General features: G+C 34.9%; 1 protein-coding gene across 1 annotated transcript; it reads left to right on the forward strand.

The window, feature by feature from the left end:
• Positions 1–756: 756 nt before the first annotated feature.
• LOC118750722 (CCR4-NOT transcription complex subunit 9-like) lies at positions 757–4213 on the forward strand (the record flags this gene model as incomplete). The annotated part of the gene is made up of 4 exons (XM_036485452.1): positions 757–1158; positions 1236–1430; positions 1498–1589; positions 1669–4213. Coding segments are annotated over 4 exons (870 nt in total), but the record flags the coding sequence as incomplete, so codon positions are not given.
• Positions 4214–11677: the final 7464 nt, after the last annotated feature.

Below are 11677 nucleotides of genomic sequence, written 5' to 3' on the forward strand. Positions count from 1 at the left end.
TTTTTCTGGACTTGACGTCGCATGATTCACACAATTTAACTCATAAACAAGTAACACGCACTCATGCACATATGTATGGAATGCTTGAATTTTGTTTTCGGATAATATTATGGTGCTAAAAAAACAATTCAACAATTCGTTAAGAGTGTATGCGCTCAAATCAATTATTTTGTGCGTGCTGTATTTTGGTTGAATTCAAAATAAGAAGTTTGTCAATTCTCAAAAACGAGTCTTTATAATGACTAACGAGCATATTTTCTAATCAGATACTATGCACACATCGGTCATTTACTAAAAGACTGTCATTACTCAAAAACGAAATTTTTGAGCAAATGATGCAGAATTGCTCGTTTTACCATGCTTCGTGTTATGTACAAATTTCGTGCTAAAATCCTTTTTAATTTCCGCATAAGAAGACAATAAGCAGCTATTTTTGCTACATTTTGCGAGCAATGTATGCAAGTACGATGCAATCGACATTGAATTCTTATTATGAATGTGTATTGTCTTTGTAATGCTGTTATTTAACACTAAAAATGTTCCGTACAATCTTTTCCCCAGGGCATGGTGCAGTGATTTGGAAGAATGGGTCCAAATCTCTAAAACCTCAGTATGATATTCACCAAATCATATGGCTTGATGGAAACTTGTATCGAAACTAATGCGAACTCTCTAATTTATAATAATTTTAACATTTATCTAATCACTACAGTATAGACGAGTATATATGTGTACTAAAACTAAATTTTGTCTGTTTTTATTCCCCTTTATTTACAGGTATTTCAATGGATCAACGAATTGGCTCATCCGGAGAGCCGCGAAACCGCTTTGCTTGAATTGAGTAAGAAACGTGAAACAGTGACAGATCTCGCGCCCATGCTATGGCATAGCTTTGGCACCACCGCCGCCCTACTCCAGGAGATAATTAACATTTATCCATCGATTAATCCTGCCACACTCACTGCGCATCAATCAAATCGTGTCTGCAGCGCGTTATCGCTGCTGCAATGTGTTGCGTCGCATCCGGATACGCGTACAGTGTTCCTGCAGGCACAAATACCATTGTTCCTGTATCCATTTTTACAAACCACATCCAAAACACGGCCATTCGAATACCTTAGGCTAACCAGTCTAGGTGTTATTGGCGCACTAGTTAAGGTAAGTCGTGGCTGGCGAGCAAATCAAATGCATTGCTAGAGTTACTTAATGTTGTTTTTACACTTCCTATTCTGCAGGCTGATGAACAAGAAGTGATAACTTTCCTTTTAGCAACTGAAATCATTCCACTGTGTCTGCGAATAATGGAAACTGGCTCAGAATTGAGCAAAACAGTAGCAACATTTATTCTGCAAAAAATATTGTTGGACGAGAGTGGTCTCTCGTATATTTGTCAAACGTATGAACGGTTTTCGCATGTTGCTATTATTTTGGTAAGAAACACATATTATAGTCTTGTAAGAGAGAATAATATGCTAGTATATTCATTTATGATTTCAGGGCAAAATGGTAATACAACTTGCCAAGGAGCCCTCTGCACGCCTGCTGAAGCATGTCGTACGTTGTTATTTACGTCTTTCCGACAATCCCAGGTGAGTTAGAGACTTGTGGAAGTTAATTTTTAAGTTAATAACAAGAAAATATATTCAAATATGTTTACTGTATTTTTAGAGCACGTGAGGCTTTGCGACAATGTCTTCCAGACCAGCTGCGTGATGCGACATTCTCTGTATGTCTACAGGATGACAAATCCACAAAACACTGGCTGCATTTGCTCATTAAAAACTTGGAGCTGGGTGCTGTTGCACCAACAGATCCACGTCAAATCGGTATGTCACCATTGACGTCATAAACAGACGCAGCAACAGCAAAAACGCGCCGTCTATAGTACATATACATATTAAGTGCAGCTAAAAGTGCTGTTGTTGTATGATAAGAATTATACGCGCAGTGCAGTCCAAACAAAAACCCAGCCAAGTATACAACAGAGACTACAGACAGACACTCAAACCCCAACTAACTAGTTTAAATTAGAAGCAGAAAAAATACGCAAATACAAATAAAAATCACTTTTTACTTAAAATTGTAATAATCAATTGAATGAATGCAAATCAAAGCAAATCAAATACACACAATTTCACAAGGGAATACTTAAATACTTAAACCAACAAAAACAAACATATATTACATTTACAAAAACAATTTAAAGTCGTGATAGAAATTGCAACAATATGAATGCATTATTATATAAATACATAAATAAGAATTATGGTAATAAGGATAAAATATATATAACAAAGGAGACTGTTTATATGATAAAACAACAAATAAGAAAAATCACAAAAACAAAAATATGAAAAAAAGGGTTAGAGTAAATCCCAAAAAAAGAGCAAAACTAAGTAAATTACTGATGAAAAATTTAAGAGAATTTATGTAGAAAAACATTGAATATTAATTAAATTATGTAATAAATAAGAAATGGCGGTACCTAAATTAAATTGGAAATAATAAATACTTAGTACATTAATATTACATATGCGTTACATGGAATTTTGCTGTAGGAAAAAGCTGATTTTAGTGCTTACTGCTCTAACTGGATAAAAGGCGCACATTATCGTATTAGATAATCAAATCGAATGTATTGATTTTCCATAACAAGTACTTTAAACTTAAATTGGCTGTTTAGCTTTTCTCAGAGGTATATAATACACACACAGACATACGTACATATAATTACAATATAATGAACGAATATTAAGAATAAATAGTATTTTTTGGACAACCTTAGCGGATACAGTTGAACAGTGAGAAGGGCAGAGGAAGAGTATTTTAATTTAATTATGTGAAATGATATTTTTTTGTGTCAATTGAATTAGTTTATGCTTGAGTCTAGTTAAAGAATAAAATGAAATAAAATAATTTAGGCAACACCTGTGAGACGTAACAATAATAAATTGATTAACAGTTTAACAACATGTAAATATTTTACGAAATAAAATAAGTTAGCAGAGTTAATAACAAAATTTAACCTCATCAGAAAAAATTATCAACTTTAATGAAAAATACATACTTAGCTCATACATAATTTCGAATGAGAACTTTAATAGCGTTTGCCAACAAAGCACAAGTAAACCATACTTAAAAAACATAGAAAATTGCTTTGTATGTATATCAGGAACAGTCAGCCATTCACTAAATAGAAAACTGCTAGTGAATTTAGCAAAACTTTCATGCTCGCCTATATATATTTGTATATTTTTTAGTTTACAATCGGGTTAATGAACACCATCAACGTCATATAATTGAAATACAATTATTTTTACTTAACGTAAGCTAATCTTAGCCCTATCGCAGCCTAATACTAAGCGCATATTTACAGCAGATACAACAAGCCCACATCCATACAACGAATACTTACTTTTGTACATATATATTACATTGTTCTTGATCATACATTTGTATGTGTTTTCGTAACAATCTTACGCCACTTAAATGCACAGCCATCGTAGGGTCTATTGATTATGAATTGCCGATATAAAAGGTATATATATATTTTTTTTATTAAAAGCTTAGCATTAAGCAACTCATATAATTCTGTTTTAATCGAATCAACCAATCGATCTTAGCTGCTGTTTGTATGAAGAAAATTAGCTGGTTTGAATTAAAAGCATTAAGTAAATTATCAAAATTGTAAAAAATGAGTTTAGTTATACACCCCTACTGCGAGTGTCGACTAGTATTAGATAAACGACTATTAGTCGATTATCTCTTTTCCATGGTATTGTGAATGTCGATTTCACGTTCAACAAGCGACTGTGAATAGTTTTTAGTCGCTCATACTTTTGTAACGGTTTGTCACTTATTGAACGAGGAAACGACATTGAAAATTCCATGAATAATCGATAATCGACTAATAGTCGCTTATCTACTACTAGTCGACACTCGTAAAAGGGGTGATAGTTTTAAATGTTTACCAAAAATAAAACTTAGCCATAAATGCAAATGGAAATAAGTTAGAAATCACTTTTTTATTTTTAAATGTCCCTATTTGGCTGCATATAAAAACAAGAATCAGTGAAAATACCTATAAATTAAACGGAAATGATACTAATTTCAAACTTGCTTCGTAAACACGCAGCCTATTTCGCCACCGTATGTGGCCAACCTTGACTTTTGGCGATATAAGAGCTTAAAATGCTTTATTTAAAAAAAAAAACTCCATCGAAACCTTGTTATTGCTTACATATGCACAAGGTGGAAAATCCACCTTTTTTAAACGCGTACTAATTCTAAATATGAAATTATTGATATTTTCACAGTTTGGCAAAAGTTGAAACAATATTTTGCAGTGATTTGCTATAAAAAGTCTTAGTAAAGTTTTCCTCTCCATACGCTTAATATGTGCTTAGAAAGGTTTTATGGTGTTTTATGGCAAATGAGAAAGTTTGAGCTAATATACTTTCAAAGAATATTTATGATTTGTGCATATGTATTTGTAATTTGTAACGCTACCCAGCCAGCATCAGTAATCATAAATTTTCGTATCCGGGAAACATTCGAAACGTTCGAAAAAGATGATGTCATTTGAGAGCAACAATTGTATTTTATTTGCTCAAGCTAAACATTTGAAAGCATGCATGCGTATTCGGTAGTGGCTGAGCGTGCAGAGTGTGCCGCTATTTGTTAGCTTCCAGAAGGTGCCGGGTTCGAATTCCGTCAGGCGCTTTCTAGTTTTATTTCATTTCTTTTTAGCCTGACGTACTTCAAATGCTTTTTTTTTTTTTTTTGGAAATTGGAAGCATGTATGTAGGTGTTAAAAAAATAAGATAAAGACTCTTAGCAGCCCATAAAAGTTTAAGGAACTCCTATATTTCTGCTTATCAGTCGTAATGTCAATTGAAAAATCTTTTATTGATAGAAAACAAAGCGCTTGGCAATGATACAATAAATAATAAAAAACGAAACTAAGTTGTAAAACATGTGTACGCCCGGATATTGATACCTTCTCAAAAATATCAGTATATATATTTAAATTTAGGAAAATTAAAAGTAAATGCATAGCAATTCTAAGAATTTTAAATGACCAAAAACAGTGGACGGCGCAAGTGGCAACTTCGCTAATCTTTTCTAAAACAAAGTTGTATTTTAAATTATGTAAATTAAACAAACGGGTGACTCCATGATACAAACATTTGAACATAAACTCATTTAAAACGTTTTTTTTTTGTACAGTATGTATTGGTGAACGTTGGCAGCTCAGAAAAAAACTTTATCACGAAAATATGAGCTACATACATACAAGTACACTTTTTACTCGCATATTAAATATAACATAACCTAGAAAAAATATGAGGTTTAGTTTAAAGTAAAAATTTAGAGTGTAATTAAAAACGTACCATTTCAGGAAGTCGATAGCAATTCTGAAAGTCGAACCCAAAATGCTCCAACTGCTGTATTAAGCGAGTCACGTGCATGGTGGCGTAGAGTAAAATTATTGAAATTAAAATTAGCACTTTCAACTGCCCAAGAAATTATTGAATTAATGTACTAAATTAAGTGTCGACTACATATTTTTTGTAAATTCCACAACGCAAGGCCTGTTAAAGTTCATATCACACACTTTGCTATATACTTTAATTTCTTTTGTGATTCATGTGTAAGCTATGGTAATGCCGCTAAGTAAACCTCTTTTGTTTTAAATTTTAATCCTTATTATTCAATAATACAAGATTCCATATAAAGCAATCTAATTTTAAATAATTTCAGTTAATTTTCATACACATATCAAGTAACGGGTGATTTTTTTGAGGTTAGGATTTTCATGCATTAGTATTTGACAGATCACGTGGGATTTCAGACATGGTGTCAAAGAGAAAGATGCTCAGTATGCTTTGAAATTTCATCATGAATAGACTTACTAACGAGCAACGCTTGCAAATCATTGAATTTTATTACCAAAATCAGTGTTCGGTTCGAAATGTGTTTCGCAAACCCAATTGCTGCGAACGGCGACGAATCGACATTTCACGGTCTTCAGCAACACTCTCAGAAACAGACGCAATATTCTCTTGGTTTAATGGTCTTGGTGGTTGGTTTAATGTCCAATAAAGTAAACTGAGTGCGAAACTTGGTCACAATCGCATTAATTGTTTGCTCACTTGGTCGATTATGTAGACCATAAATCGGACGCGCGAAACACATTTCGAACCGAACACTGATTTTGGTAATAAAATTCAATGATTTGCAAGCGTTGCTCGTTAGTAAGTCTATTCATGATGAAATTTCAAAGCATACTGAGCATCTTTCTCTTTGACACCATGTCTGAAATCCCACGTGATCTGTCAAATACTAATGCATGAAAATCCTAACCTCAAAAAAATCACCCGTTATAAGTGAAAGACCGTTTTTTTTTGCGAATAAGTCGGTTTCTGCGCAGCTTACTGCCTACAAACACTTTTAGCTGCAAATCAATGTAAAATATTGTAATTGTATAATTTTAAAATATTAAATAAGTTTTTGTTTGTTCGTTTAAGATCATTTTGAAATTAAGGTTTCGCTTAGTCGAAACATTTACAATCTCCTTAAGAATGAAATTGCCTACTTACATGAAAATTAACATTTAATACACACAGCCCATGCTACACGCATGTAAGTATGTATGTATTATAAATATTACTTGGGTTAAAGTGTAACCTGCATGTAGAATAATGTAATCAAAACTCAAATTGTAAACTTATATCATTCTTTGTAAATTGTTATTAGAAACCAGCATCCTAAGTTAAGTTCAATACATGTATAATAATTGATATATCTTTTGTTTTGCATAACTGAGCTGAAGAAAAATTCAAAACTGCGATCTTAAGTACTCGTAGTTGTAGCCATTTACCTAATGTTTACCTTTAATATACTTAAACCGTATGCAAATGTACCATACCTTAAAGTTATTTTTTCCTAAAAACATTTCCTAATTTAGTTTGTATACTTTAATAAATATTTTACATAAAGTTTGAATTACTGCATATTTTATAATATTTAATATTCATGTCACATTTATATTTAATTTAAATGTTTGTATTAAAGATTAATCGTGCGATTTGACGAAAATTTAAATTTTGAGTTTTAATATTTGTTATTTGGTTTTACTGTTTTCTGCCCCTATGCTAAGGCGTGTTCTTCAAACACACAAAACAGTGTGGGTGCATTCCAAAACAAAGCGTCAGTCTCTTTTATTTCTAAACTGCACTAGAATAAAAATTCTAGCTTGCGCAACCTAGTTGAGAACTAGCATCTAACCGTGATTGCGCACATTTGGCATTACAATCTACTGAGGCTTAGAGATAAAAGATACTGATGCTTTGTATTTTGACGTTTTGGAATGCACCCTTCGTCAGCGGTGATATTAATGGCTTAGGGCCGGTTGTTGTTGTTGTTGTTGTTGTAGCGGCTACAACAACCCCGCCCAGATCGGTTGGTATCTCAGTCGTTGTCGTCAAGTTCCACTAACGGCAACCCTAGGAAGCGTGCAGCTTCTGTGGGGTTTGTCCACAGGGACAAGGCCGTTAGGGTTGTCGGGTTTTCCGGGCATGCGAAGAGATGTTTCGAGTCATGTGGGGTCTCTCTGCCGGACACTCATTCGGCACATCCTCATTCAACCTACTCAAGTAGGAGTTCAACCTGCTGCAGTAGCCGGAGCGAAGTTGTGCGAGTGTTGTGCGTGTCTCCCGAGGCAGATGAAGCTCCGTCTCGTCAATGTCCGGGGTAGTGTGCCTAGAACGGCATTCACAGGTCTAGAGTCTACATAACTCGAGACTGAGTCCCTGTGAATGCCGTTCAGGGCCTGTCTTTAAGCTGTCGGGTCCAGAGGTTGCTTAATGAACCTCTGGACTTCGTCCGTTAGTTCATATAGATGCCTCCTGACGTGCCTAGGCGAGGGCTCCTCTGCAAGCAGCTGTCTGCTTGGGTGGCCACTTCTGTGGCTCCCGATCAGGAACTGCTTGCAGAGCATTATATTATGCTCCTTTACAGGTAGCATTTGCGCCTCGCAGTGCAGGTGGTGTTCAGGCGACATCAAGAGGCATCCCGTCGCTGTCCTGAGTGCGGTGTTTTGTACAGTCTGTAGCTTCGTCCACTGCGTCCTACTAGTCCCTGGCGACCACACTGGCGCTGCGTAGTTCAAAACCGGCCGGCCTATTGCCTTGTATGTTGCCAGCAACGTTTCTTTGTCTTTGCCCCAAGTACTGCCGGCTAGCGCAGAGAAGGAGAGCAGGCTGTCGAATGTTACTCCGAGTATTTTGGGGTTATTCACCGTCGGAATTGGTGTGTCATCGACGTGAATCCCCAGCGGTAGCCTGACCTCCTTCGTCCAGGTTGTGAACAGGGTCGCGGAGGATTTCGTAGGGGAGAGGGCTAGACACTTTGCAGTGAAGAAGCGAGAAAGTTCGGAGAGATAGCCGTTTACTTTCGAACACAGGTCATCAATTCCATTCCCAGTCGCCATGATCGAGCAATCGTCGGCATAGGAGACAATCGAGACTCCCTCTGGTGGTTGAGGGAGCTTTGAAATGTAAAAGTTAAACAGCCGGTTGCTCAAAGCCTGGTTAACACTAATCATCGGTTAACATCGTTATCGACGTTTTCGACTTCATGCATATAACGCGGTTTCGGTCACGTCGATAAGGATGTGTAACCGGGGATTAGTGTCAACCAGGCTTTGAGCAACCGGCCCTTAGTGTCCTATTAAACATAACCACGTATACGCAAATACAGTACATTAGGCTGCCTTTATGGCTAAGTGCACATTTAAGATAACTACCCCAAAATGCGCATCGGCGGCATTATTTTTAATATTTATAAAGAAACTGCTCCGATAATTGCATGCAATGTACCTGCGCATTAGCGATACCTGCCTTAAAAATTGTGCAACTATTATCAATTATCAAATAAAGTATTACGTTTACCTGCACTGGCTTTAGACTTACCCAAATTTTGCAAGCTTTTATTTATTTTGCTCATCTCGCGGAACGTTTTCGTTGTAGTTATATAGATAACTAGATACCATTCAGAAAAAATTTTCGCTTGCAGTAATCTCTACGTGGTAAGGGGCTGTCCATATATTACGTAAGGGAGTTTTCGCCTGTTTTGAACCCCACTTCCCCTCACGTAATAAATAGTAAGATTTAATTGATCCCCCTCCCCCCGCCGCAGATCTTACGTAATCAAACAAATATAGGATGCATGCCTAGTCAGTCTTAAAAACTTCATTACATAGTTATACTAGTCATTCTTTGTTGTCGGTTTCTTTGGTCCACGGTCATGCCAGCCAATCTGAAAGAGGAGTAGCCACAGGGATATCTCGTACTTCTTTTTCACTCAAAGATATATCATTTTCACAGTCCACTGAAATTTTTTCTTGATTCACCCACTCAACAATATCAATATAACAACATGAGCTCTCGCCCGCGTCGTGAAATTATCCTCTTTGCTCTTCGACGCTGAGGCTCAGAAAAGATCAAGTGCAGCTTTTTGTGAATGTTTAGCTGCTTTCCATATATTACGTAAGGGAGTTTTCGCCTGTTTGTGTTCGAGCTGCATTTTTTGGTTATAATAGACACCGAAGAGCAACGCTGTTTTTAGAAAAATAGAAAAATTAAAGCAAAAGTTGTAAAAAATTGTAATATCCTCCGTATTTAATGTATATTTTTCATTTCAATACAATTTAGTACTTTAATTGGGTGAATTTTCGTATTTTATAAAGAACAATTTTGAATAAGAATACAAGAAAAATAATATTACGTAAGAATCTACGGGACGCCCCCTCGTCCCATATAAGAAAAAGTAAGAAAATTCTAGACCCGCCCTCCCCCACAAAGGTCTTACGTAATATATGGACAGCCCCTAAGTGCTCCTCCATTATTTGGTTTCATAGGGATTCGGATACCTTCCTCACTGAAGTATTGAAGAAAATTCGCTTAAGTGCTCCGTTCCGTTAAGTGCACAAGTTTTTCGTGCAAAGAAGGATGGGCAGCTAAGCAAAATATACTGTATGTATATTACGATAAACTTATAGATTTCGTTTCATTAAGCACATGGAAAAACTATAATTTCTAATAATAGCTATTTTTTATGGGTCCCCATTGCAAAAAATTTAGGGTTTTGGGGGTCCTATAAGAAATAGTTAATAATATAAAATGGTAAAATAAACAATTGGATAATATTATAGAAAATCTCCAAAAGAGAAACAAAGTTTTCCGATCGAAAAATAATGAGGTTGTTCACACTTGCCTGGTTATCTGGTTATGTAGTTATTATTTTTATTCAGTTTACAACAATAAAATACTCTACAGAATAATAACTTTTAACCAGATAACCTGATAACCAAGCAAGTGTGAACAACCTAAATGTTAAAACAAGTAATTTCTAAGCATAAGAGACAACCGACTTCAATGGGCATTTAAAAATTCAAGAGTACCGTTAATTTCTTGAAGTTTCAATAATCGGAACTAAAAAACAAAATGGGATTACTCTTGAGGTATTTCGAAAACGGTTCACGTGGTTCAAAGTTTTCCTTTAACATACATAAAAAATATTCCGATGAATTCATAACCATCCTCCTTTTTTGGAGTCGGTTTAAAATATTTTTAAACAAACTATGTTCACTAAAATACAAAAACAAAATAAGTCGAGGCTTTTTTTAAGCTTATAATTTTCATTGGAGGTAGTATAAACTTCACACAGCGCTCTTGAAACAGCGGCAGGGGTTATTAAAAGGAATGGAAGAAATTTAAATGAGGAATTATCCCAACAAATCTGAAAGTCCCGTATTTAAGAAAAGTTGCACAACTTCGACAACTTTTACGCGATTGCAATAAATGAGATATCAGTTTATTTGAAAAAAAAATAGATTTAGTTTTAGATAGTACTACGTATTTTGAAATTGTGGTAATAAGTGATGTCAAAATTAAAACCAAAACAAAAATTTAAAAAAAATATATTTTATATAACATTTTAAAGGCCTATATATCCTCTTCTCAGATCATATTTGATCTTTGAAATCGAATTAAAAATAGTCATTCAAAAACTCATAAATCTACAAAATCGTATTTTCTGACCTAAATCGACAGGTCGCGACCTATAAATGACCTTTAAAAAATCTATAAAAAAAAGGCAATAATATTTCTTACTTTTATTTACTTCACGTTTTGCAATCGTAAATATCAGTGTTGCCAAAACTTTTTGGGCCAACCGGCTAAATTGGCAAAAAAAAAACGGCTAAACTGTTATTTTTAATAAATGATAGGTAGAAAGACTAGTTCTTGGAGATAAGTTGCAAATTCAAGCTGGAAAAAATTTTGCCAGCAAGAATTTGCAATTGGGAAAAACATGTGATTGTGGCTCATGGTTGAATTTGTTGTCGACGATAAAAATTCTATACAAATTTCTTATGTTTGAAATGCAACAGTGGACACTAGCGTTCGCGCAGAAATGTGCAAGTTTCTCTACTTGAGAGGGATTTTGGGAGCATCTTAACGCGTGTTAAGCAAACAGTGAAACTATTTGTTATTTTCTAAGTTTGCGAATAAAATTTCACACTTAAATTTAAGTCATTCATAACAAACATTTTATGAAAAAAATCTCCGCTACGGCCTTCTTTAGAAAAAATATATTCGCTTAAAATAAAAAA

This window comes from Rhagoletis pomonella, unplaced genomic scaffold, assembly GCF_013731165.1.
Source record: "Rhagoletis pomonella isolate Grant_MI unplaced genomic scaffold, Rhpom_1.0 Rhpom_scaffold_00373, whole genome shotgun sequence".
NCBI classification, from domain to species: domain Eukaryota; kingdom Metazoa; phylum Arthropoda; class Insecta; order Diptera; family Tephritidae; genus Rhagoletis; species Rhagoletis pomonella.